General features: G+C 51.6%; 1 protein-coding gene across 1 annotated transcript in view; it reads left to right on the top strand.

The window, feature by feature from the left end:
* LOC100382658 (uncharacterized) overlaps positions 1-27250 on the top strand; it is a 30469-nt gene extending 3219 nt beyond the window's left edge. Inside the window, exons 4-12 of the mRNA NM_001175382.1 lie at positions 202-457; positions 541-654; positions 24684-24937; positions 25022-25101; positions 25690-25863; positions 25967-26162; positions 26271-26334; positions 26412-26528; positions 26950-27250. Of these exons, the coding sequence (NP_001168853.1) occupies positions 26156-26162; positions 26271-26334; positions 26412-26528; positions 26950-27091 (330 nt within the window). The 5' untranslated portion in view covers positions 202-457; positions 541-654; positions 24684-24937; ... (1 more) ...; positions 25690-25863; positions 25967-26155 and the 3' untranslated portion in view covers positions 27092-27250. The remainder of the gene's footprint in view (positions 1-201; positions 458-540; positions 655-24683; positions 24938-25021; positions 25102-25689; positions 25864-25966; positions 26163-26270; positions 26335-26411; positions 26529-26949) is intronic.
* Positions 27251-27660: the final 410 nt, after the last annotated feature.

Genomic DNA, 27660 nt, shown 5'->3' with positions numbered 1-27660 from the left:
AAAGTTGCAAGTAGTCATTGATGTTTTCTTCATTGTGGACTCTAAATATCCCCTTTCCAAAAAAACTTTGGAATGGCTGGTGCAGTATGGTTTGCTATGTGCGCAGAAATTAATAGACTTTCATTCCAAGATCAAGGGCAGTAGATAGTTGTCCCATGTGCTGTTTGTTTATAAATCTTTAGGTGCTTTTAATCATTGCAGATTATTACAGTTGAAGAGGCCAAAGAGTTCTACCCACTCTTTGGGCTAGGTGCCAATGTGGCACTCATCTTTTCTGGACACACATTGAAGTATTTCTCAAATATGAGGAAGATTAGGTCCTAGAGTGGATGGTTGGCCAAATTCGTTGAAGGACATGACGAGCATATTGGTTGTACCGGGTCTTGTCATCACTGGTGTCTATTGGGGAGTGAACAGATTTGTTATTGATACCTCATCAATGTAGCGGAAAAAGAAGGTTGGTCCTGGCAGATTTTCTACTATTCTTATGCCTGCCTTTATGGATCTCTCCTTAACTATTTTGTGAACACAACCTTTCAGGTCAAACCAAAGCTCATCATGGGTGAGAGCTTGAAGGTTCTATTGTCATCTTGGTATGTGAGGGATTTTGCAACATTGGTCGTTGATTATGGAATAAGCATTAACCTTATCGAGGTGGATCCTTTGATTCTATTGAAAATGCAATGCTCAACATTTTTATTGTTGTTAACTTTTCTAATTAAACAGAATGCAGAGTTTTTAACAACAAAATTGTTGCTTGATCCTACATCTAATTTTGCATGTGCCTACATTTGCTTACATCCCATTATGATCTTTGAGTTTCTTTAGATTTCTAGGTTGATGAAAGTATTTACTAATTCAACTGAACACAAACATGAGAACGAACCATTACGCTATATAAGCGGAGTATATATCCCTCCACCAAACTTAGTAGTGGAGTATATCACTTGAAAAGCTTCACTACTTTAGGGTGCGTTTGGTTGCAATGATGTGACAGGACAAAAAGGGATGATCCTCAGATAAGGTTGTTTAGTTCATGGTCAGGGGTTGGGACAAGACTATCTCAATATTGTCTCTCGAAATTAGAGGGACGAGAGGGGACACCAGGAAACGTCTCTGTCCTGGCTTATCCCTAGGTGTTACTATCTTTAGAAGAAGTGATGATTCAGTAGCATTTAAGGGAGTGTTAGAGGGTCAGCTATACTTAGTTGACTTTAATAGAGCTGAACTCGACACTTGCTTAATTGCTAAGACTAACATGGGTTGGCTCTGGCATCGCCGGCTAGCCCACGTTGGGATGAAGAATCTTCACAAGCTTCTAAAGGGAGAGCACATTTTGGGACTAACAAATGTTCATTTTGAGAAAGACAGGATTTATAGCGCATGTCAAGCAGGAAAGCAAGTTGGTGTTCATCATCCACACAAGAACATCATGACAACTGACAAGCCGCTTGAGCTACTCCACATGGACCTATTCGGCCCGATAGCTTACATAAGCATCGGCGGGAGTAAGTACTGTCTAGTTATTGTGGATGATTATTCTTGCTTCACTTAGGTGTTCTTTTTGTAGGATAAATCCCAAACCCAAGAGACTTTAAAGGGATTCTTGAGATGGGCTCAAAATGAGTTCGGATTGAGAATCAAAAAGATTAGAAGTGACAATGGGACGGAGTTCAAGAACTCTCAAATTGAAGGCTTTCTTGAGGATGAGGGCATCAAGCATGAGTTTTCTTCTTCCTACACGCCACAACAAAATGGTGTAGTGGAGAGGAATAATAGAACTCTACTTGACATGGCGAGGACCATGCTTGATGAGTACAAGACTTCGGATCGGTTTTGGGCGGAAGCAATCAACATCGCTTGCTACGCCATCAACCGTCTCTACCTTCACCGAATCCTCAAGAAGACATCATATAAACTCCTAACCGGTAAAAAGCCCAAAGTTTCATAATTTAGAGTCTTTGGTAGCAAATGCTTTATTCTTTTCAAAAGAGGTATAAAATCTAAATTTGCTCCTAAGGCTATAGAAGGTTTTTTTACTTGGTTATGACTCAAACACAAGGGCATATAGAGTCTTTAACAAGTCCACTGGGCTAGTTGAAGTCTCTTGTGACATTGTGTTTGATGAGACTAATGGCTCTCAAGTGGAGCAAGTTGATCTTGATGAGCTAGATGATGAAGAGGCTCCGTGCGTCACGCTAAGGAACATGTCCATTGGGGATGTGTGTCCTAAGGAATCCGAAGAGCCTCCACAAGCACAAGATCAACCATCTTCCTCCATGCAAGCATCTCCACCAACTCAAGATGAGGATCAAGCTCAAGATGATGAAAATAAAGATCAAGAGGAGCCACCTCAAGAGGAGGACAATGATCAAGGGGGAGATGCCAATAATCAAGACAAGGAAGATGATAAGGGTCCAAGACCGCCACACCCAAGAGTCCACCAAGCAATACAACGAGATCACCCCGTGAACATCATCATCGGCGATATTCATAAGGGGCTAACCACTCGATCTCGTGTTGCTCATTTTTGTGAACACTACTCCTTTGTGTCTTCTATTGAGCCATACAGGGTGGAAGACACATTAAGGGATTCGGATTGGGTGTTGGCAATGCAAGAGGAACTCAACAACTTCACGAGGAATGAGGTATGGCATCTTGTTCCACGTCCTAACCAAAATGTTGTAGGAACCAAGTGGGTCGTCCACAATAAGCAAGATGAGCATGGTGTGGAGACAAGGAACAAAGCCCGACTTGTGGCCAAGGGTTATTCACAAATCGAAGGTTTGGATTTCGGTGAAACCTATGCACCCGTAGCTAGGCTTGAGTCAATTCATATATTACTTGCCTATGCTACTTACCATGGCTTTAAGCTCTATCAAATGGACGTGAAAAGTGCCTTCCTCAATGGACCAATCAAGGAGGAGGTCTATGTTGAGCAACCTCCCGGCTTTGAAGATAGTGAGTATCCTAACCATGTTTACAAACTCTCTAAGGCGCTTTATGGGCTCAAGCAAGCCCCAAGAGCATGGTATGAATGCCTAAGAGATTTTCTTATCACTAATGGCTTCAAAGTCGGAAAAGCCGATCCTACTCTCTTTACTAAAACTATTGCAAATGATTTGTTTGTATGCCAAATTTATGTTGATGATATCATATTTGGGTCTACTAACAAATCTACTTGTGAAGAGTTTAGTAGGATAATGGTACAAAAATTCGAGATGTCTATGATGGGGGAGTTGAAGTACTTTCTAGGATTTCAAGTCAAGCAACTTCAAGAGGGCACCTTCATCAGCCAAACGAAGTACATTCAAGACATACTCACCAAGTTTGGAATGAAGGATGCCAAGCCCATCAAGACACCCATGGGAACCAATGGGCATCTCGACCTCGACACGGGAGGTAAATCCGTAGATCAAATGGTATGCCGGTCGATGATAGGATCTTTACTCTATTTATGTGCATCTCGACCGGATATTATGCTTTCCATATGCATGTGTGCAAGATTCCAAGTCGATCCTAAGGAAGTTCACCTTAGGGTCGTGAAACGAATCTTGAGATATTTAGTTCATACACCTAAGTTTGGCCTTTGGTATCCCAAGGGATCCACTTTTGATTTAATAGGATATTCTGATGCTGATTGGGCAGGGTGTAAAATTGATAGAAAGAGCACATCAGGGACTTGTCAGTTCTTGGGAAGATCCCTGGTGTCTTGGGCTTCAAAGAAACAAAATTTTGTCGCTCTTTCTATCGCCGAAGCCGAGTACATTGCCGCAGGCCATTGTTGCGCGCAATTGCTTTGGATGAGGCAAACCCTTAGGGACTATGGTTACAAATTAACCAAAGTTCCTCTCCTATGTGATAATGAGAGTGCAATCCGCATGGCGGATAATCCCATTGAGCACAACCGCACTAAGCACATAGCCATTCAGTATCACTTTTTGAGGGATCACCAACAACGGGGGGGATATCGAGATTGCTTATGTCAGCACCAAAGAACAATTAGCCGATATCTTTACCAAGCCATTAGATGAGAAAACCTTTACACAACTTAGGCATGAGCTAAACATTCTTGATTCTAGGAATTTTGATTGATACCTTGCACACATAGCTCATTTGCATACCTTTGATCATATCCTTTTCATGTGCTATGACTAATGTGGTTTTTCAAGTGTATTTCATGCTAAGTCATAGATTGAAAGGGAAATGGAGTTCTTCGGTGAAGACAAGGCTTCCACTCCACTCCATCATATTTGTCGGAGGGTAAATCTCTCCGGCCGGGTGGCGGATTGCACCCGCCCTAATTCCTAAAATGAGGAGGGGCCTAAGCGTCTTGCTTGTTACGAGGTTGGTGGATGAACACACGAGAGCACACGAGGGATTAGAGTGGTTTGGGCCGCCGGGGCGTAACACCCTACTCCATTGTGTAATGTATTGTGAGTCTGAGCCTCGATATCCACGTAACGTCGCTTGCCTCCCCTTTTATAGTTGAAGGGGGCATGCACAAAGGCACTGAGCCCCGACATGTGGGACCAGGGTCATAATGAATATAGCGCTCGGGACTACAAATATTTGCTGCTGGGGCAATCTCCTTGTGTCCTGTCACCCGAGATCTGTGTATCTTTGGCGTGCAGGGGAAGCTTCTTGCAGAAGGGATAATGAGCACGATGCGCCGCATGGCACGGGCGCACTGTTAGATGATAGATTGGACAGGCGCGTCGTCTGACGCCGTCTGCCAGCGGAGTGGACTGGATGCATTAAATGCTGAGGGGGCACATCGTCCGTCGGCCTGGTGGCAGGTGGCGCGTCCTCTCCGCAATAAATGCGGAGACCGCGTGACTTCAGTGGCCTAACGTCAGACTCCGTCGATCGGCTTATGTCATGAGCCACAAGCCACGCGGCAGCAGCGGGTCTCTGTCCGAGCGGGGAGCGTGGTGCAAGCCCCGGACACGTGCCAGCACCGGACCCCTTCCAGGGCGGGGCCCGGGTATTCCCTGCCCTAGAATCCTGGGACCCGGTGGTGATCCGTCCGGACCCCACACGGAAGGGTCTGGGATCTTTCTCGGAGGTCCGCCCGTTATGCACGGGGTCCGGTGCTTTCCATGTGGTAGGCCCGGACCTACTGCGTGTATCCGAAGCACGCTTTTCCCTTGGCCGCGTGGCGACCCCAAGGCGGCTGATGTTGCACGACGGTGAGCCGCTTGCCGCGCAACTAGAGGCTTTACCGCCGACGCGACGTCTATACCTTGTAACCAGGGGTACCCCTGTTTCAAGGTACCGATAGTGGCCCCCGGGCCTACCTCAGGGGAGGGCGCGAGCCTGCAGGTGGGGCCATAACCTGAATCCTGCGTAAGCTCTGCGTGACCAGGGACCGGGGCATCTTTTTGGCGCGCGCCGCACTAACCTAGCGCGCGCATGCTGTCAATTTGCTACTGGTCATACCAACTGTCGTGCTCGTCTTCACGGCGGACTGGTGCGTGGCCCCCACGCATGGCGGTTTGGTCGTACTCCGCGTGCGTGGGGCACCCTATTGGCCCCGTCTATGTTAAGAATATCTTCCGGCAGCGGCCTCGAGGCGATGTGGGAGCGTGCGCGGCAGTTTGTTCCTCCTGCGCCTGGAGACCAGTGCCCCAGCCACGTGACTTGCGGGTCCGGGTCCCTCTCTCAGCGACTGAGTTGTTCGGGCGCTAGGTATGCGCCAGGAGGATTTTTCCAGGGTGCGCGGGGAGCCATCTCTTGAAGAAGGGGTTTTCCGCGCGCAGTGGTTTTGCTTTCGCATTTTCCCCAACTGCTCCGCCCTTTCGCCTCCGAGCCTTCCACGCCTCTCCGTGTTCGCGCTTCTCAGTTTTCCGCCGCCGTGGTTGCCATGGCCATGCTGGTTCACCCCGATCATTACCGGACCGAGGAGGTGCTCGATTCGGTGCGCCGCATGCTCGGATGGGGCTCGCCTGCGTTCGCCGGGAGGATCCGGGCCGACACTACTCCCCTTGGTGATCTCGCCGCCGGGGAGTTTGTGCTCTTCGTCTCCTACCTCTTCTGCGGGTTGGCGCTGCCGATTTTGCCGTTCTTCCTACTGCTGCTGGAGGAGTTCGGACTCCAACTCTAGCACCTCACATCCCACTCCATCCTCTAGGTGGCCATCTTTGTCCATTTTTGTGAGATGTCCGTGGGGGTGGCAGCTTGCACTTCCCTTTTTCGCCAGTTTTTTGTACTGGTGAGGTCTGGGAAGGGCAAAGACCACCTTGGGGCCTACTACTTCCAGACAAGGTCAGATCCAACAGTGACCTACATTGCCTCCCTCGACGGTGCGAGGTGGGAGAACTGGCGGCACGACTAGGTGATTGCCACTGCTGAGGTCAGCGACCGCCTTGCCCTTTCGAGTGACGGGCCCAGACTCGGCCAGAAGCAGTGGAGGGAAAAACCATGCCTTGTGCCGGAGTTCGAGCCCGTCCTGGACAGGATTAAGGAACTGGCGGTTGGTGGCCTGACCTCAATGCACGTACTCGGCGATTTCCTGAAGCGTCGGGTCATGCCACTGCAGGGAGGCCGCGTCTGTGTTGCTGGTTTACTGGCCCCAGCGACATTGGCAGGATCCAGCGTGAGCCTGAGACTGACCTGACCTGGGAGCAGTTGGAAATTTTTGTGAGGGGGATCACTGGTGAGGCTTTTATCCCCAAATCCTTGATGCCTCCCCAGGGCATTTCGCCGCTCTGCGACAATCCAAGGTTGCGGTCAGTGGTGCTGGCCTGGCTGCCAACCCTTGATGAGAGTGGGGTGGCGATCCACTAGACCGGCGGCCGGGACCCCCACCGGGGGATCCATATTCCTGGTGCACCAGTCGGAGGCCCCCAGCCTGCTGATGTGGCCCCTAGAGTCCCCCCTGTGGGCCCCAGTTCCTCTGACAAGGGCAAGGGGCCTGCATGCAGCTCCTCCACTCTGGACACCACCGGGAGGTCGGAGGGAGTAAGGCGACACCGACTGCGTCGCGCCGATGGGTCCTTTGTCTCGGACCTTCCCCTCGATTCGGACTCCCCCCAGAAGCGTCAGAAGACAGCTGGTGGGGCTAAGGAGGCCGATCCTTGGGTCCAGGACGGGCAGAGGGGCGTGAGCCCTCCGCCGCCACCTCCTTCAGGTTCGACACCACCACCACCACCGCCTATGTCAGACCGGCCGCCGTCACCGTGGGGGCAGCGGCAGCAGCAGGGACGGCAGCAGCAGCAGCAACGATAACGGGCGCCCCGCTTCCAAGGCCACTGGAAGGTTCACGGTCCCAAGTAAGCTTAGGCTCTTCCAAATGCCAAATTTCGAGCGTAGCTTTTACGTCGACAGGTCTTGACCCATCCTTTCCCTGTAAGGGCCCCTTCTTCAGCTTCTGTGGACGCTCGTCCCCCTTCGGCTGCCGTGCCCGCCGGTGGGCCTGGTTCCCAGCAGCATACATCTGCTAGGGACATCGCCGGTGATACGTCAGCGGCTACCGCAGCTTCATCAGCGTAAGTGCCAAGCCCAGCATTGGCAGTGGCCGAAGAGGTTCCCGCTGCGTTTGCCTCCACCATGCAGGGTGATGCTGGCGCTGAGGTGGCGCCGTCGGACCCCTAGGATCCGCCTGTTACTGTCGAGGCGACGCTTTCGGGTCCCCAAGTTCCAGCTGGGGGTCTGGAGGTGGCAACGTTGCCAACGACTGCTACAGACTCAGAGGCGGTGATACCGTCGAATGCACCGTCGGTGGTAGGTGTGGGAGGCGCGTCCAGATCTATCCCACCGCCAAGTCCGGAGGCTCCGGAGGTTATCCTCAAGCGACCGCTCTGATCTGGCGTCGAACTTGAAGCAACGTTGACTCCCCTCCCTCAGGTGCTGTCCCACGCTCACCAGGCTCTCCGGGAAACCGAGGTGGCTATCCGACGGGAGTGGGAGGCGCTCGAGACCGAGCACCAGTGCCTTGGCGACTGGTGCACCCAACTGGAGGAGCGCACCAAGGCGGTGTCCTGCCAATTCGCCTTAGAGCGGGCCGAATTTGAGCAGGAGCGCGAGGACTTCAAGGAGGACATCCGGAAGGTGTCTGACCGAGAGGGAGAGGTCACCCAAAAGGAGAAAAGTTTGGCCAGGAAGGAGGTACGCTTAAACCAAAGGGAGGAGGCCGTCACAGCGCTCCATGATAAGCTGAAAGCTTATAATACGGTGCTGGAGAAACAGCGGGACAAGCAGGTTGCGGCTGAGGTGAAGCTGCAGCAGGAACTCACCGACAAGGCCCGCGACATTGCTCGCGCCGAGGAAAGCCTCAAGGCGAGGGAAGCTTCCCTGGCGAAACGGGTAACCGATCTCACCTAGCAGTAGGAGGACCTCGCCTTTAGGGAGGAGATGTGGGCAAGGCGGAACAAGCTGCTGGATGAGCTTGAGCTCGAAGCGGAGGAGAGAAGGGAGCGTTTGGAGGGAAAAGTGCAAGCACTGGAGGAGCGGGTCCGTCAGTTCCAGGCAGCGCAAGCTGCCCAGGCGACGCAGACAGGCTCGGGCCCCCAGGCGGTGGAGGTGATGAGGAAGACACTCGACGACCTTCGGGCTGAGCAACGCGTCAGGGCCCAGCGCATCGCCGCCTGGGCTGGTGAGGCAAGCACGACATTGGTGCCGTTGGGGGTGAGCCCCATACCGGCGCTGGTGCGGCCGGCGTCCATCTCCGTCGCGCTCCCGGTACTGGATTCCGCTGCTGAGCGTCTTCGACGTCTGGATCGGATTCTTGGCGCCCGCTTGGAGGCCGAGGGCAGCAGACTTTGCCGGTCGGCGATAGAATACGTCTTGACATGCTTCTAGAGCCACGACCCGGCTGCCTCCTTGGGGCCAGTCATCGCGGGTCCGTGGTCGATACTGAAGATGCTGCCCGGGAGGGCGTGCAGGATGTTGTGGACGCGGTAGTTGGGCGCTTCCAGTGGGATCCTACTGACGATGAGTAGCCAGGCCTGCATGGAGAAAAACGATGGTTCCGCTGGAGAGCGGGTTGTAATATATCTTTGATTTTGTAAGATACTCTTTAGGTACTACTTATCGAGTGATATTACAACTTATCTGCACGCCACTTTTCCTTGCTGTGTGCATTGTTACCAACTACTTCACTGGTACTCGCCCCCCTGGGATATGGCCTCGACGCGTCGGGGCTGGATGCCAGGATTCATAAGGAGGAACTGGTGTCGTGACCCCCAAGGGGTACCCCCAACTAGGACCAGACCCGCACACAGTCTTGGCTAGGTATGTTTAGTAGCGCACCCATAGGGTCCGCTAGCTGGTATTTCTTATCCTTTGATTCACGCAACAAGACCGGCCGCAGGGCGGTGGGGCGTGTAGGCTTACGGTACTTGACCATACCAAGCGACTTCATGGCCCCAAACCACCCCGCCGTCTCGTTGCCAGGTCTGGTTACTCAATTCGGATGTCGCTATACCAGCCAAGGAAGGAAACTGCATGGGCGGTGAGATAGTAATAATGGTCGCAAACTTTAGGAATAAAATCGACATAAAAACAGTTCTGTGGGTCGAACCCCTTCCTTATAACTGGATATACATGAGTGTAGGCCAATAGACCGGGCTTATTGAGGGCGGACCTCTCTGGGCTGACGCATATAAATGCGCTTCTTGGTTATAGGGAAAGAGATCGAACCCCCAATTCTATTTTTATGGGAAAAACTTACGGAGATGCTCTATGTTCCAAGGATTGGGAAGAGGTACTCCGTTAGCTGTGGCGAGGCGGACACATCTGGGGCGGCATATATTTGTCACTTTGAAGGGTCCTTCCCAGCTGGGAGAGAGCTTATGGAGCCCTTCTCGGTTCAGGATTCGCCTTAGGACCAGGTCCCCGACCTCAAGCTTCCTACTATGCACGAACCGTTGGTGGTAACTTCTGAGCGCCTAGTTGTATCGTGCATTTCGGATTGCTGCTTGCCACCTGTGCTCGTCGATGAAGTCCACATCTTCACGCTGCTGCTGTTCTTGCACAGACTCATCAAAAGACTGGACCCGCGGGGAGCCCATAATGATTTCCAGGGGAAGGCAAGCTTCAGCCTCATACACTAGGAAGAATGGGGTCTCCCCGGTGGCTTGGCTGGGCGTGGTCCGGTTCCCCCACAACACGGATGGGAGCTCACCGACCCAATTTGCGCCATGCTTCTTTAAGCAGTCATAGGTGTGTGTCTTGAGCCCCCTGAGAATCTCTGCATTTGCCCTCTCTGCCTGTCCGTTACTCCTAGGGTGAGCCACGGATGCAAAGCAGAGCTGGGTGCTGATGTCCTCGCAATATTCCTGAAAGATCCGACTTGTAAACTGGGTCTCGTTGTCTGTAATGATACGAGTTGGGACCCCAAATATACAGGCGATCGATTTGAGGAAGGCGACAACAGCGCCCTGGGTGATGATGACCACAGGGGTGGCCTCTAACCACTTGGTGAACTTGTCGATGGCGACAAATAGGTACCGGTAGCCGCCGCCGGCCCTGGGAAACGGTCCCAGGATATCCACCCCCCATACGGCAAATGGCTAGGAGGGCGGAATCATTTGCAGGGCCTGAGCTGGTGTGTGTATCTGCTTTGCATGGTACTGGCACGCTTCGCAGGACTTTACTAGCTCAGCCGCATCTTGGAGGGTGGTTGGCCAGTAAAACCATGTCGGAAGGCCTTACCGACCAGCGTGCGGGATGAAGAATGACTTCCACACTCCCCTCCATGGATCTCCGTGAGTAACTCACGACCCTCTTCCTGGGTGATGCACCACATAAGGATACCATTGGCGCCACGGCGGTAGAGATCCCCTTCTACCGTCGTGTAGCGTTTAGCCAACCGTACTATGCGCTCTGCGGAGACATGGTCTTCAGGAAGGATATTCTCCTTCAGGTAGTCCCGGATATCGGAGATCCATGCATCGGGACCACTCTGAGTTGCCGGTTGTGGTGCTGGGGGGTCGGTGAAGCCCCCTAGTGCACACACAACCTTTGGTGGGTCCTAGGACGCCACCGGGACCGCCGGCTTCGAGGTGCCGGTCTCGCCCCCTCGCCCAGTTCGGCAGGCTGGGCGGTGGGTCTCAGCAACCGTCTTTCGAAGGCGCCCTCGAGCATGGGTGCTTGAGTTGATGCCCTCTGGGAGAGGTCATCTGCTGCTGAGTTGTCAGTCCGGGGAACGTGTTGTAGTTCCAGGGCTGCGAAGTCCTTCTTCAGCTTTTTTACATGAAGGAGGTAAGCTGCGAGTCTGGGCTCATTGCAGCTACACTCCCTGCGGGCCTACTTGATGATTAGCTGAGAGTCCCCCTTCACGAGGAGCTGGCGGACCCCTAGGGATAGGACCGCAGATAGGCCGAAGATCAGCGCCTCATACTCTACCATGTTGTTGGTGGCTTTGAACTCGAGGCATACCACATACTTCAGCTGGTCCTCGTCTGGGCCGACGAGGACCACTCCTGTGCCAGCACTCTGTTAGCGGGCGGACCCGTCGAAGAAGAGCGTCCAGTGGGGCTCGGTGAAGACCGGACCCCTTCGCTCCGCAGGTGTGGGGCCCGAGTCGGGGTCCGGGCCCCCAAGGGCACATGGGGGTGCAGTCCACTCCACGATGAAGTCGGCCAGGACCTGACTCTTGATAGCGTGGCGGAGCTAGAAATCTAGCTGGAACTCAGCGAGCTCTACTGTCCATTTGGCGATGTTGCCAGTGGCGTTTGAGTTGTGGAGGATGGCCCTCAATGGAAAGGAGGTCACCACCAGAACTCTGTGTGCCTGGAAATAGTGACGCAACTTTCTGGACGCAGCCAGGACAGCATAGAGGAGCTTGTGTGTCTCGAGGTACCTGGTCTTTGCTTCATGGAGGACCTCGCTCACGTAATAAATCGGCTTCTGGACAGTCCGGGCGCCCGATGCTGGTTCCAAGTTCTCAAGTCCCTGCTCTTCTGGTGTTGCCCTTTCGGCGACTAACACCATGCTCACTGCTTCCGCAGCCGCCGCAATGTACAGGTACAGCGGTCCCCCTGGCTCTGGAGCGACCAGGATCGGCAGGGAAGTTAGGTGTTGCTTCAATTCTTGGAAGGCTTGCTCCGCCTCTTTGGTCCAGGTAAAAGGGCCAGATTTTCGTAGAAGCTTGAAGAAAGGCAGTGCCCTCTCAGCCAACCTTGAAATGAAGTGGCTAAGGGCAGCCAGAGATCCCACAAGCTTCTAGATGTCCTTGACACGGGCGGAAGGCCTCATTATCTCGATAGCCTTGATATTTTCTGGGTTAGCTTCAACGCCCCGGTATGAAACCAGGAAACCTAGCAGCTTTCCTGCGGAGACGCCGAAGATGCATTTCTCCGGGTTCAGTTTGGTGCGGGTTGCCCGCAGCTTGTCGAAAACCAGGGTCAGATCCTCCACTACGGTCGACCCCCTTCTAGTCTTGACCACGATGTCATCAATGTAAACCTCCACCTTGTCCCAGATCAGATCCTCGAAGGTCTTACTCATCGCCCGAACAAATGTTGGTAGGGCTTTTTTCAGACCATAAGGCATCACAACATAACAGTACAACCCATCTATCGTTACAAAAGCGGTGTGCTTCCTGTCCTCCCTAGACATCCAAATTTGATGAAAACCGGAGTAAGCATCCAGGAAAGACAAAAGGTCGCACCCCGAGGTAGAGTCCACGATCTGATTTATACGTGGAAGTGGATATGGGTCCTTGGGGCATGCCTTATTCAGGCTGGTGTAGTCGATGTACATCCGGAGTTTCCCGTTCGCTTTTGGCACGATGACTGGGTTGGCCAGCCACACGGGGTGATGGACCTCTTCGATGAAGCCGGCGTGCAACAACTTCCAAACCTCCTCATGGATGAAGTCCTGCCACTCCACGGACTGCCTCTGAGGCTTCTGGCTTACCGGCTTGGCGTCCGGACAGATCTTCAGATGGTGCTCAATCACCTCCCTAGGGATCCCAGGCATCTGCGATGGCTCTCAAGCGAACACGTCGGTATTTGCCCGGAGGAAGGTGACGAGCGTGAGTTCCTATTTTTCTCCTAGATTTCTCGCGATGCGGGTGGTCCGGGATGGGTCTGCGCCGACCTGGATGGTCTTCGCGGGCCCGCCGTCTGCTTCGGTTGGCTGCACCTTCGGTGCTTTGGCACCAGAGGCTGAGGGCTTCTCCCTCCACCGCCCGGTCGAGCGGTCTCGGCCGCCAGGGCGTGTAGCTTCTCAACGGCCGCCAGCGCGGCGGTGCGGTCGCCCCGCACGCTGAGGACTCCCGTGGGGGATGGCATCTTGAGGACCAAGTACCCATAATGGGCAATGGCCATGAACCGGTACAAAGTCGGTCTCCCGATGATGGCGTTAAAGGGGAGGTTGACCTCCGCGACGTCGAACTGGACGTTCTCCGTGCGGAAGTTTTCCTCCGTCCCAAATGTAACTGGGAGCGCAATGCTCCCGAGGGGATACACGGGCTGCTGGCCTACTCCAGAAAATGGGCGAGAGGGCTCCAGCCGGGACCCCGGGATTTGCAGCTGCCTGAACGTCGCATGGCTGATGATGTTGAGGCCAGCCCCTCCATCGATCAGCACATGATGCAGTCGCATATTGGCGACAATGGGGGCGGTGATGAGCGGTACTACGCCGGCCCCCGCCATGTTGTCGAGGCAGTCGAGTGCCCCAAAAGAGATGGTGGTGCTCCTCCATCGTTGGTGCGGAGCAGCTTTGGGTACTCCTGGGACCGCTGACAGGACCTCCCGTCGCAGGGTCTTAACACTCCCGCGGGAGACGAGCTCCCTGCTTCCGCCGTACATGACATATAGCTTCTTGCGGTGGTCGTCGTCGTTGCCGGAGTCAGTTTCTTCGGCGAAAATGTCCTTAAGGTTTCTCTCGGGCGACTGGTAGCCGAGGTCCTGTCCCCCCACAGCCGCAGCCCTTTCGTCGGCCTCTTCCTTGTGAAGCCAGCGACGAGGCGGCGAGCCGTCCTTGGAGGACTGCCCGCGCCGCTTGCTGACGCACCTTGCGAGTTTGATAATCTCCCGGCAGTTTGCGGCACTGTGGCGGCTGTTGGGGTGCACTAGGCATGTGCTACATTTCCTTCTTGGGGCCGTGAGCGCTTGTTGCGCTTACCCTGGCCTCCAGCCGCGGTAGTGATGACTGGAGCAGCAATCTGTTGCTTCTCGCGGCCGCGACCCTTGTTCCTCTTTTTCTTTTTGCCATCGCCCTAGGCGTCAGCATCCGAACCGCCCGTCTAGGTGACCCCAGCTTGTGGCACTAAGTGCCAAGCATGGCCCTCAGCGGCCCTGGCACATTTATCAGCCAGGGCGGAGAGTGTGGTGACGTTGTCCACATCGCAGGTGGCCAGCTTCTCCAGCATTTTTTCGTCACGCACCCCCTAGCGGAAAGCTGTGATGATGGAAGCATCTGAGGTACGAGGGATTGTCCCACGTACCTTGGTGAAGCGGGAAATGAACGCCCGAAGGGTTTCCCTGGGTTCCTGCCTTACTGCATAGAGGTGCGCTTCTATACCATGCTGTTGGTAGGCGCTGGCGAAGTTCGCCATGAACCACGCGCAGAGCTCTTCCCAAGAGTATATGGACCCTGGGGCTTGGTTCATGAGCCAAGTCCGGGCTGGCCTAGTCAGAGCCACGTGGAAGTAGGTCGCCATTACGGCGGTGTCTCCACCTGCCGCCGTAATGGCGGTGACGTAGACATGCATGAATTCTAACGGGTTTGTTGTACCGTCGTACTTTTTCTGGCAGGTGTGGACGAAACTTGGTTGGCCACGCTACCGCGCGGAGGTGGTCCATTAGGGCGGCGCAGCCTACTCCAGCCAACAGGATGCTCGTCTGGAATCGGGCATCTCCCGGACCCTGCGGCGTGACCGCGGCGAAATCTTGCTCGAGGTTGTGACCCTCGAGGCTCCGGCGGCACTCACATGCCCTTCCTAAAGAGAGACGAGTATTCTTGCCCACCCGCCTGTGGTTGAGCTCGTCCCGTAGGTCTTCTGGTCTCTCCAGGGGGACTTGCGTATCTTCTGCCGCTCGTCTGCGATTGAGCTCTGCTCGCAGATCTTTGGTCGGCGCAGCCCTCACCGAGGGTGAGCGCACCGAGGGCGACGCCTCGTACTGGCGTCGGGACGATTGAGGCCTGGGCCTGACCGAGCCAATGTGTGCTATACTAAGGAGACGATCCACGTCATTGCGCCATTGTCCCATAGCCCCCGGCGAGGCTGTGGAGCTTGGTGGGTGACACAGCAACTCCCTAGCCGCGGAGAGCGCTCCGGCGGGAGCGACCCTCGATGGAGTCCAGGACGCGTGCGCCAGTGTGTGCTGCCGTGTGGGGCGCACAGCTGCGGCGCTGGGCAGTCGGAATTCTGCGACGTAGCGGATGCGGTCCCCTCCTCCAAGAGGAAATCTTCGGAGGTCTCATCTTGGTGTTCGACGATATGGACCATGGTGTCGATCGAGTAAAAATCTAAAAGCCTATACCCCTACCTGGCACACCAAATGTCGGAGGGTAAATCTCTCCGGCCGGGTGGCGGATTGCACCCACCCTAATTCCTAAAATGAGGAGGGGCCTAAGCGTCTTGCTTGTTACGAGGTTGGTGGATGAACACACGAGAGCACACAAGGGTTTAGAGTGGTTCGAGCCGCTGGGGCGTAACACCCTACTCCACTGTGTAATGTATTGTGAGTCTGAGCCTCGATCTCCACGTAAATCCGCATGCCTCCCCTTTTATAGTTGAAGGGGGCATGCACAAAGGCACTGAGCCCCGACATGTGGGCCCAGGGTCATAATGAATATAGCGCTCGGGACTACAAATATTTGCTGCTGGGGCAATCTCCTTGTGTCCTATCACCCGAGATCTGTGTATCTTCGGCGTGCAGGGGTCTACTTCTTGAGGAGCTCGGTCATTGGTCTTGCTATGCTGGAGAATCCTTTGATAAAACATCGGTAATACCCTGCCATTCCCAGAAAGCTTCGAACTTCACTAACGTTGGATGGTTGCTTCCATTTGGATACTGCTTCTACCTTGGACGGGTCCACTTCTATTCCTTATGCAGTCAAGATATGCCCAAGGAAGGCTATCTTTTCTAACCAGAATTCACATTTGCTGAGCTTAGCGTAGAGTTGATGTGCTCTGAGTCTTTCGAGGACAATCCGGAGGTGATGCTCATGATCTTTGCGACTCTTGGAGTAGATAAGGATGTCGTCAATGAAGACTATGACAAACTTATCCAGCTCTTCCATAAATACCTTATTCATGAGGTTCATGAAAAAGGCGGGTGCGTTGGTTAGTCCGAAGGGCATTATTGTAAACTCATACTGTCCGTACCGGGTGACAAATGTAGTCTTCTGAATATCTGCTTCCTTGATTCTCAGCTGGTGATATCCTAATCTTAGGTCTATCTTGGAGAAATACTTGGCCCCTTGAAGCTGGTCGAAGAGGTCGTCGATCTGAGGGAGTGGATACTTGTTTTTGATTATAACCTCATTCAAGGATCGATAATCAATACACATCCTCATACTCTCATCCTTTTTGGTGATGAAAAGAACTGGTGCTCCCCAAGGAGATGAGCTGAGACGAATGTACCCCTTTTGTTGGAGCTCTGTGATCTGGAGTTTCAGTTCTGCTAATTCGGTGGGAGCCATGCGGTATGGTCTCTTTGCGATGGGCGCAGTGCCAGGGATTAGATCTATGTAGAACTTCACTTCTCTTTCTGGCGGCATTCCTAGCAATTCTTCTGGGAATACATCCATGAATTCTTCCACTACAGATATGCTTTCTGTCGTTAGATTAAACACCTATGGATCCTTGGCGGGTGGCTGAGCCTAACAAGAAACTGACTTCCCTTGGTGGTCAGTGAGAAGGACAGTCTTGCTTGCGCAACTTATGATGCCCTTGTGTTTGGTTAACCAATCCATTCCTAAGATCACATCAATCCCTTGGGATGGCAAGACGGTTAAGTCTGCCAAGAACACTATCCCACTTAAAAGAATTCTGACTTGGGAGCATTTAAGCTGGCACCAAAGGTCTGACCCTGGGGTTCGAGTGACCATGGGAATTTCTAGGTGGGTAGAGGGAATGCCATGCTTTTCCACAAAACTAGTGGCTATAAATGAATGGGATGCTCCTAAATCAAAAAGTACAATAGCGGGAGTAAATTCAACAAGGAACTCACCGAGCACTACTCTCGGAGCTTGCTGAGCCTCTTGAGCATCGATGTTGTTTACTCGTGCCCTGCCATGATACTGGGCCTTGCTCTGCTGGCTGATGGAGGAGGGTGCCTTGGAGGCGAGCGCTAGGGTATTCTTGGGGCCATTCACCGAGTTGGAGTAAGTCGGTCCTGATGCCTTCAACTGGGGGCAGTTGTTCTTGAAGTGACTGGGGTCTCCGCATGCCAACATGCATTAGCTGGTGGTTCGTTGCTTGCGACTGAGGGGGCCTAAAAAGAGCTCTGACTCTGCTGACTGAAATGTGATAGAGTGGGTCCAGCTGCTCTATTGAAGCTTGGTCCCTTGGGTGGAAATCCAAAGGATCGAGTTCTCTGGTGCCAGTCTTGCTGCTGAGCTCGGAGAACTTGAAATTTCCTCTTGAGGTGACCTTTTTCTTCTTCCCTTGCCCTTTCCACTTGTATGGCTTTGTTTGAGAGGTGCGAGAAGCTGAGGAAATCTTGGCTGACGAGGATGGTCTTGAGTTCTGGTCTTAGCCCTTTCAGAAAGCAGGCCATCTTATTGGCTTCTGTGCTGACGTCGTCAGGCGAGTAGCGAGCCAATTCTGTGAATTTGTGCACGTACTCACTGACAGATCTTCCACCTTGAGTTAGTTCCCGAAATCCATCTTCCTTGAGCTGAACGATCCCTTGGGGCACATGATGCTCTCGGAAAGCAGTTTCAAATTCTGCCCATGTAGCATCTCTGACGGCCGTGCTGAAGGTATCCCACCAGGATAGGGCCATCCCGGGAAGTTGATGAGCAGCCAATTGAACACGTTGATTCTCAGGGCATCCGATGGCTTCTAACTTCCTTTTTATCGTGCACAGCCAGTCATCAGCATCGAGGGGATTGCTGGATCCAGTGAATGTGGGAGGCTTGAGCCTCAGAAAATCTCCCATCTTGTCCTATGGTCTTCCACCATTCGGGCGCTGATTCTCTAGACTTCTAGTGAGGACTTCAATGAGTCGGGTTTAGTTGGCCAGAACTTGGGCTAAATCTAATGGCAGCTCCGGAGGTGCGGGGAGGTGGGTCTCACTCCCTTCTCCATCGTCTTCTCCTTTAGCTCCTAGGGGAAACCCTGCTCCAATCCCGGAGGCGGTAGGCGTGGTTTTATCCGAAGCCATCTGCCAGGGGGAGAGAATTACTACTATGCATATGCCAATTTTTTCAACCAAGTTATTTTATTCATCACACAAGTTCATTACAAGCATACAGTTACCACAAGTCGCACTACACGTGAGCGCTTTCTAAGGTACTTCCAAACTCCCTTTCTAAAGTGTCCCCAAATTTCTTGAGAAGGTCGTCAAGGCTAGCTAAGGACATATCCTCGACGTCGGACAAATTCTCTATCCTGGATGGAGGTAGTGCTGGAGGGGCTTCCTTCTTCCGCTCAGTCTGACACCCTTGGCTCTTGGTCTTCTTTCGGATTTTCTTCATGGGGGCGAGCTTCTTTAGCTTCTTATCGTAATCCATCTTCAGGGTTCGGTAGACTTCACGAGTGTTGGCCTCTTCGCCTTCTGCTATTTCGAGACTCTCTTGGAGGGACGCCTTCTCCTTTTAAATTCCTTGACCTGTTGCTCTAAGCTTTCCACCTGGGAGTTTAGGTGGGTGTAGTGGGAGGAAAGGTCATCATAGTGGTTATCGAGAGTGTGGAGATATCCGGTCATGTAGACGATGGTGGGGTCATCCTCAGTAGGATCTCTTCCTGACAGGGCCTGAAGTCTTTTCCTTCAGGTAGGGGTATTTTTGTTGCTAGGTGGGAAGTAACGAAGGGGGTTTCAAAGACCTCTCTGCTGTAGTTTTGGCATAGCTGTCGGAGGGCTTTCCGGGCAACATTTTGGCAAGTGTCTGGGAAGCGGTGTCCGGTGAAGGTGACTTGGAAAGGAGGGTGGTTTGGGTAGCTTCGGCTTTCTCCCAGGTAGACTGCCATAGAGCACTTTTCAGTTCCGTTCTCGTGGTATTCTTTCCAGACGTACACCGGCTTCTTGCGGATCCCCATGTGAAGCGTGCAACTCCGCAAGAGATGAGGGAATCCTTCCACCTCTAGCAGTAGGATGTCCTAATGAACAAAGAGCCTTCCATCTGGTAGAAGAAAAGAATGGTGTGTTAATATCGGGGGAAAGGAGAGAAGATTTTCTTAGAGGTAAGAGGTATTTTCTTTTTAAGGCAAACTTTTAAGGTCGGGGCTGCGATCTACGACCAGTCCTATGGGCTCCGATACCACCTGAAGCGTCCTGGTCCTTTGGGACTCAAATGTGATACAATTACTAGTCCCAGGAGGCTAGTAACCACATTCCTTACTTCAAATAGTATAGAGTTCGAATAATAGTTATTATAATACCAGAGTACAAGCTCGAGAGAGCCAGACTTTCAAAGCGCAGAAGAAGATAAACTAGCCCAAGCCATAGACAGAACTGGGTGTAGACACAGCCCCCTCAATCAAACATAGCCGAAAAGACGTCTTCAGCTGCTGAAAAAGATAAATAAATCTGGATGAATACACTAGGTATTCCGCAAGCCCATCCCGCTCCCGTAAAGAGAAAGAGACCTATATAATACATGCTTTATATGGTGGAGTTGAAGTCACTCTTCTTTTTCTCAGAGATAGGCAATACTATGATGGTTTTTCCCAAAGAAGGAAATAGCACTTTTCACACTCAATCACCATTGAGCTTCCCGCTCCCGTGGCATCGTTTTCATTTCCAAAAAACACACCCACACACACACATTTCCCTGTTCCTGGAGGTTATAAAACACTAATTGTCATACCACACCAGACTCGTCCATTCTAGTGGACACGGAGTATTCGAATATGTTTGAACTCTGCGCAGAGGGGTACACTTTACCCACTAGTCTGGTTTCTGCGATCTCACCGTCATGAGATCTGAATGCCGAATCTCTTTCTTTCCTCGCACGTCCTCACCTTAACGGTTATACCAAAAGGAGTCAGGCCACCGCCATGTCCAAACCGAACAAAACATTCCCCCTCCTTATCCTCCCGGTGCTCCCCAGCCTTCATAACCCTGGGGTTTGGACCGTACGAGTTCAGATTGAGTGACTGCCCATACAGTCTTGAGTGGTTGTACTTATCATGAGTACAAGTAGTGAAGGATGACAAACCGGTCCTTATATGAGGGGACAATCCTTCTGCTCACACCTAAACCAGCTGAGCCATCACCTTAGGCCCTCCCCTAAACCAGGGAGTCCCTGATCATCCCACTCACAAGGTGATGAGGGTGAATACCCTTCATCATACACTTTTTGAAAACATCATTTAGTAAAAACATACCCTTTTCCCATCCCACATTTTGTACTCAAAAGATGTTTGTTAATGCGGGCTATCTCTCTGCTCACAATGCAAAAGATCAATCCCTTAATCCCGGCTTAGGTAGTGGTAGAAGGAATAGGTAATTTATGCATCAAGGGAAGAATGGACTTGCCTTCGTCGAAGCTCTCCTGGCACAAAAGATCTATCTCGGAGGGGTCAGGTTCCTGCCCTTCTTCCGGAGCTACAAATTCCGGAGGATCGGATCCCTCTTCTTCTAGCCAAAATAGATAATGAACAGTACATCAATCATGGTGACTTGGTGGGGTGTGCCAAATTTTAGACATTATTATTTTGTGCCCTAAAATTTATTTAGACTATTTTTGGTGCATAAAATATCAATATATATATATACATATATATATATATATGTATATAAATAGGAAAAGAAAAAGGGAAAAGAAAATGAAAAGATATTTCCTCAGCTAGCTGGCCGGGGGGATTTCGGCCCAGCCGAGCGCAGGCGCGCGCGGCCGCGTGGGCAGGCGGCCCACTTGGCCCGCCAGCGGGGAAGACGGCGCAGGGACGGCGCTGTGGGCACGGGCCCATGTGCCAGAGGGAGGGGGAGGCTGACGGCGCTAGGAGGGGGTGACGGGGGGGGGGGGGGCGAACCGGTCGGGCCCGACCGCCGGTGAGGTCCGCGGCGGTTCTCCGCCGTGGTCCCGGTTTTGTGACAATGGAGTGGTGGCAAGGCACGGGCGGGGGTAGGGGATCATGGTGGTAGGGCCAATTTGGCCGGAGGGCGCTTGGGATGGCCGGTCCACGACGAGGTGGCGGGCGCCCGCGACGAGGAAGATCGCCGGTGAGGCTGCCGGGCGCAATAGGAGAAGGGGGTGGGTGCGTTGTGCTCGCGAGGACATGGTGAAGCTCAAGAGCTACAATAATTGGACTCACCAGAGCGGAGGAAGGCGCGGCGACGCTGGCTCAATTGAGCTCGGGGGAGGGAAGAGGGAGTGGCCAAGGCCGGTGTGGAGGAGGGAGCTCGGGCGGTCCTTTTATAGGCGCCTGGGGCGGGGAAGGGGGCGAGAGGTGGCGAGCACCAGCGAGCTTGCCACGGCGGGGATGGTGGCGCACAGTGGTGGCGACGGGATGGCTCGGGCAGACGGGGCGACGGGATGGCTCGGGCAGACGCAAGGCGCCAAACCGAGCTAGTGAGCGCGATAATGGCGAGGCGACGGGGCGGGCAGTGGCCGGCGGCGATCGCGTCGCTAGCCCGGTCACGGGCGCGAGGAAAGTGCTGACAAGTGGGGCCCGCTTGCCAGAGAGAGAGCGAGGGTGAGAGCGGCTGATGGGTGGGGCCGGGCTGGCAGCGGGAGAGGGGGCGCGGCGCCAGCGCGGGCGGGCGCGCGGGAGAAACGGGTCGCGTGGGCCGGACGGGGACGAGGCGCTCGGGGGAGAGTTGGACCGGAAACGGCCCAACCGAGGGGGGTGAGGTTTTTCCTTTTTCTTTTTCTATTTCTTTTATCGCCTTTTCTTTTGAACAAATAATTAGCTAAATATCTTAGGTGCTAAAAAATATATATTCTATGTGAGGTGCTTCTAACAATCATAGTGTATGCATATGATGAGATGTCCTATGAGGTGGAGTCTATGGAGTGATTAAGGGGGGTTAGGAGATTAGGGTTCCAAACCTCGGGTTAAATTTTCGGATGTTACAACCAATAACCTGTAAAGAATTTTTCTTAAAAAGTTAGGATGCTTATATCACCGCTATTCCATGAGCGTTCAACCACTGGTTAAAACAAAAGGAATCATCCTTCGGAGGTATAATGCAAGCTTGAAAACATAGCTATTTTCATTTTGTTGCACTGCTTAGGAAAATCCATGCTGACACAGTGAATTTCTAAAGTCCAGCCTTATCCAACAAATGTGTACCGAGGTTTAATTCATAACTAATCTCGCATATAGTCCTCATCATGGTGATATATGTTAGTTATCAAGATCCAGTTTTATTGTACCGGAACAACAAAGCCTTTTAATCCCAAGAAAGTTAGGGTATGTTAGAGTTGAAACCAAACAAAAACCACAAGTCAAAGTTCAGGCACATGAATAGTTATTTTTCATGCACTCCTATTCGAGGCTAAATCCTTGGGTATATTCCATCCATTCAAATTTCCTTTTATTGTCTCTTACCAGGTTAACTTTAGCCTTCATTTGTCTCTCTTTCCATAGTTATCTTGCATTAGGAGCCCAATGCGAACTAATGGCTCTAGAGATCCAACCCCCACTCTCAATTTTGTTGTTCCAACAATCTTATATTTTTAAAGAAAAAACTCAGTCGGTAGGAAAAGACCGTCCCCACTCCCCATGGTATTATATTAAGAAGCTCAACCATAGCCCGACTGAGAAAGGTCACAAAAGCTGGCCCTGTGCAGCATGGAGATCCACCCCTATAAGCCAGATCTTTACTCGTGCTTTGAGTCTCCTAGCCCCTACATGGGAATCCGCCCGCCATAGGTCAAGTCTGTCTCGTGTGCACACAACCAGGGGAACTAGCGAATGATATTTTTAACCTCAGCCTAAAATTTGCTCCCACTAGAGTTTCCAGGGGAACAAGCATGACAGTTTCCAGAAGTTCATCAACATTATCCCCAGTAAGAGCACTTATCTAGTAGAGATCAAATAAAATGGTTCAACTCTCTACTACTCCTTAAGACATTACTGTAGGCGTCCACAAGAGTTCGTGCACGGTTCTGCCTGCCGAGGATCCCCACCCTCCTCCCCACGTCGATCCGCCCCACCCTCCTCCCCACCTTGGATGGAACCTTCCATCAACACACTCCTCTGCTCCATAAACAACGCCCATCTCCAATAGCGGAAGGTTGGTGAGGATCTGCGCCATCAACGCCCGTCTCCGATAGCGGAAGGTGGCTGATGATCCGCGCCAACCCATACGCGATATCAGCATCGCCGTCATGGAAGATTGCCTGCGCGCGCCATCGACAGCGTGGGCCCTCCTCCCCATGCCAATCCACCCCACCCTCCTCCCCACCATCGATGGAACCTTCCCTGAACGCCCTCCAACGGGCGGATGGCGGCGCAGAGACTACCAACAACGGACGGACGCCTCTGCCCCACCATCGCTGAAGCAACGCGGAACACTTCTCTGCCCCGGCTCTCCTCTTCCTAGATCCACTCTTCTCGCTCCCACCATCGACGATCCACTCTCCTCGCCCCCAACGCGCCGACCCCGCCTCGGCTCTCCATGGAAGGCTGTGGAAGGCGCGACCACTGCGAGGAGGGCCTGATGATGAGGGGCTCCAGCTGGCGCGCGGCGCGCGCCTGCGTGAGGATCTCCATGGCCCGCTCCGACAGCCACGGGAACGGCAGGACGTGGAAGCGGGTGGAGGGCGCGGCGTCGTCGGCGACGAGGATCTCCGGCGCGACGTGCGCCAGCCTCTGGTGGTAGTCAGAGTTTTTCTCCCTATCGACGTAGATCTTAGACCCGAACGCCTTGGACACCCCGACAACCGAGCCCCAGCTCTCCATGGAAGGCACGATCCACTATCCCACCACGTGGATCCACTCTCCTCGCTCCCGCAATCAACACGTCCTCGCCTTACCATGCCGATCCAGCCCCAGCTCTCCATGGAAGGCGCGACGACCGAGCCCCAACTCTCCATGGCCTCCCGCAATCAATAGTCTCTCGCCCCACCACGACAACCCTGCCCTGGCTCCCCATGGAAGGCCATGGAAGGTGTGACTGAGCCCCAGCTCAACAAGGAAGGCGCGATCCACTCTCCTCGCCCCACCATCGGCGTCCACTATCCATCGAAAAGTCCCGCCTTCCTAGTCCCCCTTCCCCACCTACGACGACCGCCGCGGACGTATCAAAAAAGATTCCTCCTCCCAGTGTCGCCTCCACGCGTGGAGGCGGCGATCCATTCCGCCCCCTAGGATTTTGCTCCTCCCGATCCGGACGTCATATCTCGCGTGGCGGCACGCGGATCTGGGGGTTTCTCTAGAGGCGGCGGTGGCGGCCGGAACAGGGGCAGATGGCGCTCTCGGGGATGCGAGGGCTCTTGGTCTTCATCAGCGACATACGCAACTGCCACAATAAGGAGCAGGAGCACCTCCGCGTCGAGAGTGGACACCACACTTCACCCATTCCTTCTCGGCGCTCGCCCAGGAAGACTATAGCCAGGTACGATGATACTATATATTATGTAGTGTTCCTTGCACAATCTAGCAGACCGGGACGCCAGTGGGGAGGCGACGGGTGTTCGTGTAGATAGAGACTGGCTGCATTCTCGGCATGTACCTGGACCGCGGGGACAACATGCACACCGTCAAGCGCTACTTGCAGCTCACGCTCAACGTGCCCAGCGGCGAGACCTTGCTCACCTTCGACGATCGCGTCCTAGACCAAAAATGCTTGGGTAAAGGAGTTTGGCTTGGAGGCTATGTGGAAGAGCCCAAATGGCACAATTAGGAACATTCTGAATGGTAAGATGCTGCTACAACCTATAAGTTTAACATTTCTTGGGTCATCTGGACTAACAGTTTCATTCTTGTGCTCACTTCCTATAGGCACTGTGTTCAGAGAACCAATCATCTGCAAAAATGTCCCATAGCTTGTTGTAGATATGGAAGGAAGACCACAATCATAGGTACTCATTTATGTATATTTAAAAAAATTCTTCTCTAATTTTTTTCTATGTAGTAAAATTTAGTGCACCCTAAAATATACTCCATAATTTGTGATTTATGAAACAATGGCTAAAAAGTTACAACCTTCGAAATATTTGTTTAAACAAACCAAAAACTCTAGAACCAGTATATTTAATTTAATTTGTTTTTCCTGATGCGAACATGAGCATATCTGATTTGTCCATCTCTATAAACAACAGGTCATACAAGGTTTTTAGGTTTAGTGGAGCTTGCATTGACTAACATTTTTTCTCAAGAGCCAACGCCGATATTATACTTCCTGCATTGATTTGTTGTGCTCATTTTCCCCTAGTCATGGGTTTACGTGCTTGGCCTTATCTAATTCACCCATAAGAAATATTATTATGCTACTACATGCAAACCTCAATTTCATTCCTTTTTTCTTAAACATCGGTCTCCTTCCAACACTAAAACATGAATATTCAACGCTTGCCCCATTAAATGTCCTACGATGCATTTTCTATATTTCCGCTAAGTGAATCCTGTAAATAATTGACCTCTTCCATTTGTCCTTTATTGTTACTCAGAGGGAAAAGAAGAGCAAGTTGAGCTGGAGGTGTTCAACTTCACTGGTGTAGGAGGAGTTGCCTTATCAATGTACAACACTGACGAGGTGCACTTGGTGCTTGCTACTATTCCATTAAGAAATGGCCATTGTATCTTCGCACCAAGAACATTATTTTGAAGAAATATTATGGCAAGTAAGGGTCTTGCTAAACTGTTATCTCATTATTTTTCAGGTCTTACTGATGGTGTCTTTTCTCTGGTTCAGCATGTTTATATGTGTACTTGATTTGTTTACAGGTTCAAGTATCTCCAGTTTCTTGTTTTACCATATCCAATCCAATTTGTGCATGGGCCTCCGACGATGCCACGGTGATCAAGGTAGACATCGTCAATAGCCATGACACGCTGCTCGCCGTCGTCCAGGTCATCGCCGACCTCAACCTAATAATCTGGAAGGCATACTTCTCCTCTGATGGCAGCTGATTCATGGACGGTCAGTCAGTACCCAAATCTTCCTTCTTTGCCATGTTACTATTGCCACTCCGGTGATGTCTGAATCTTTTTTTTGCATCTTTGTTCTTCTATCCTAATCTCCATTCAGTGTTCAATGTCACCGACCGTGAAGTAACAGGGTTCTCGACGCCCAATCATCCTACATCCAGAAGGTAATCGACGCGTTCCAAAAAGATCTGGGTGTCTGAATTATTTGAGTCTGACCAGGTTACTGTGTTGTTTCTCGTAGACGCTGTAGGTGGATGACTGGTACTATCTGGAGGCACGCAACACGGTGGGCATCGTGGCATTGGAGGACTACACCTCCATCGATCTCATGGGCACAGACCCGGGCCTGCTATTCGAGGTATGTGTGGTGCTCGCTACCATGGGCTCTGTGGTCCAGAGTGCGGAGTTGTGGATGCACAACATGCACGTGGCTGCCGTTGTTGAGATGATCTTGTTTTTTCTCTAATGAGACCCACCATTTTGGTTCATCTTTTGACCAACGCACCAAAGCAAAAGGCTTTCCATATTTTGCCTCATATAACTTTTGTGCTTCATCCATAATTGGTCATCTGAGTGTCCACTTTTATGTGGTTTTGTCATTAAATCAACACATTATACCTTTGAGGTTCCCAATTTAGTATTATTTGTTTTTCAATACATCTGTAATGAAATGTAAATAAACAAAGCAGAAAGTTACTCTTGGAGAAAAATCAACCTCATGTACTAAAAGGGATGACAAAATGATTTTGATGTCCTCTCTTATCCGTGGATACTTACAGGCTATCTGCCCAGTTAACAAGAAGATGGCTTTTGTCGGTTATGCCAGAGCATGAGCTTGTTCATGTTGGTCCAGATACCCGCTTGAACTACAAAGTTATCGAGCTACGAACACTCTCAAACCAAGCCATATTCCAGATCTAGTGTCAAGTTGAAAACGTAAGTGTGACATAATATTTTTATTGCCAATCTGTTATTGTTCATATATTTGATAAAAGATTGTTGTCCTACAACTCCATACTTAAATTGTAATACCCACTTTGTAAAAAAAACTAAAGGGAGAGATTATATTCCTTTATATGTATGTGTGTTATCCCTATTTATCATTTCATGTGGACACCTCACCTATACAAATAAATAATTAACAAAAGACACTCAAACAAATTATGCATCATGCTGGGTTTTACTTGATTGCGCATTTGTGGACAATAAAAATAAATGTGTCATTAATAAGATATTAATGGATACATAGAATTTAACTTCTACATTTGAAAACAAAACTCTAAAGTAAAGAAGAGGAATGGAAAATCTTAATTATAATGTGCAAGAAAAATTTTATATGTAGATATCTCTATCCTTACTAGGGTCTTGGAATTAAAACTTAAATTTAGGAATGAATTCCCAACCAAATTTGGGTTTGAACTTGAATTCCAAAAATGTGAGAAAAAGGAACCAGAAAAGAAAAAGAAAAATAAAATAGAAGTGAAAATGGC

The sequence above is a fragment of the Zea mays genome, chromosome 6 (genome assembly GCF_902167145.1).
Source record: "Zea mays cultivar B73 chromosome 6, Zm-B73-REFERENCE-NAM-5.0, whole genome shotgun sequence".
In the NCBI taxonomy this organism is placed as follows: domain Eukaryota; kingdom Viridiplantae; phylum Streptophyta; class Magnoliopsida; order Poales; family Poaceae; genus Zea; species Zea mays.
The sequence above is the reverse complement of the archived record's forward strand: the minus strand, read 5'-3'. Positions and strand labels throughout refer to the sequence as shown.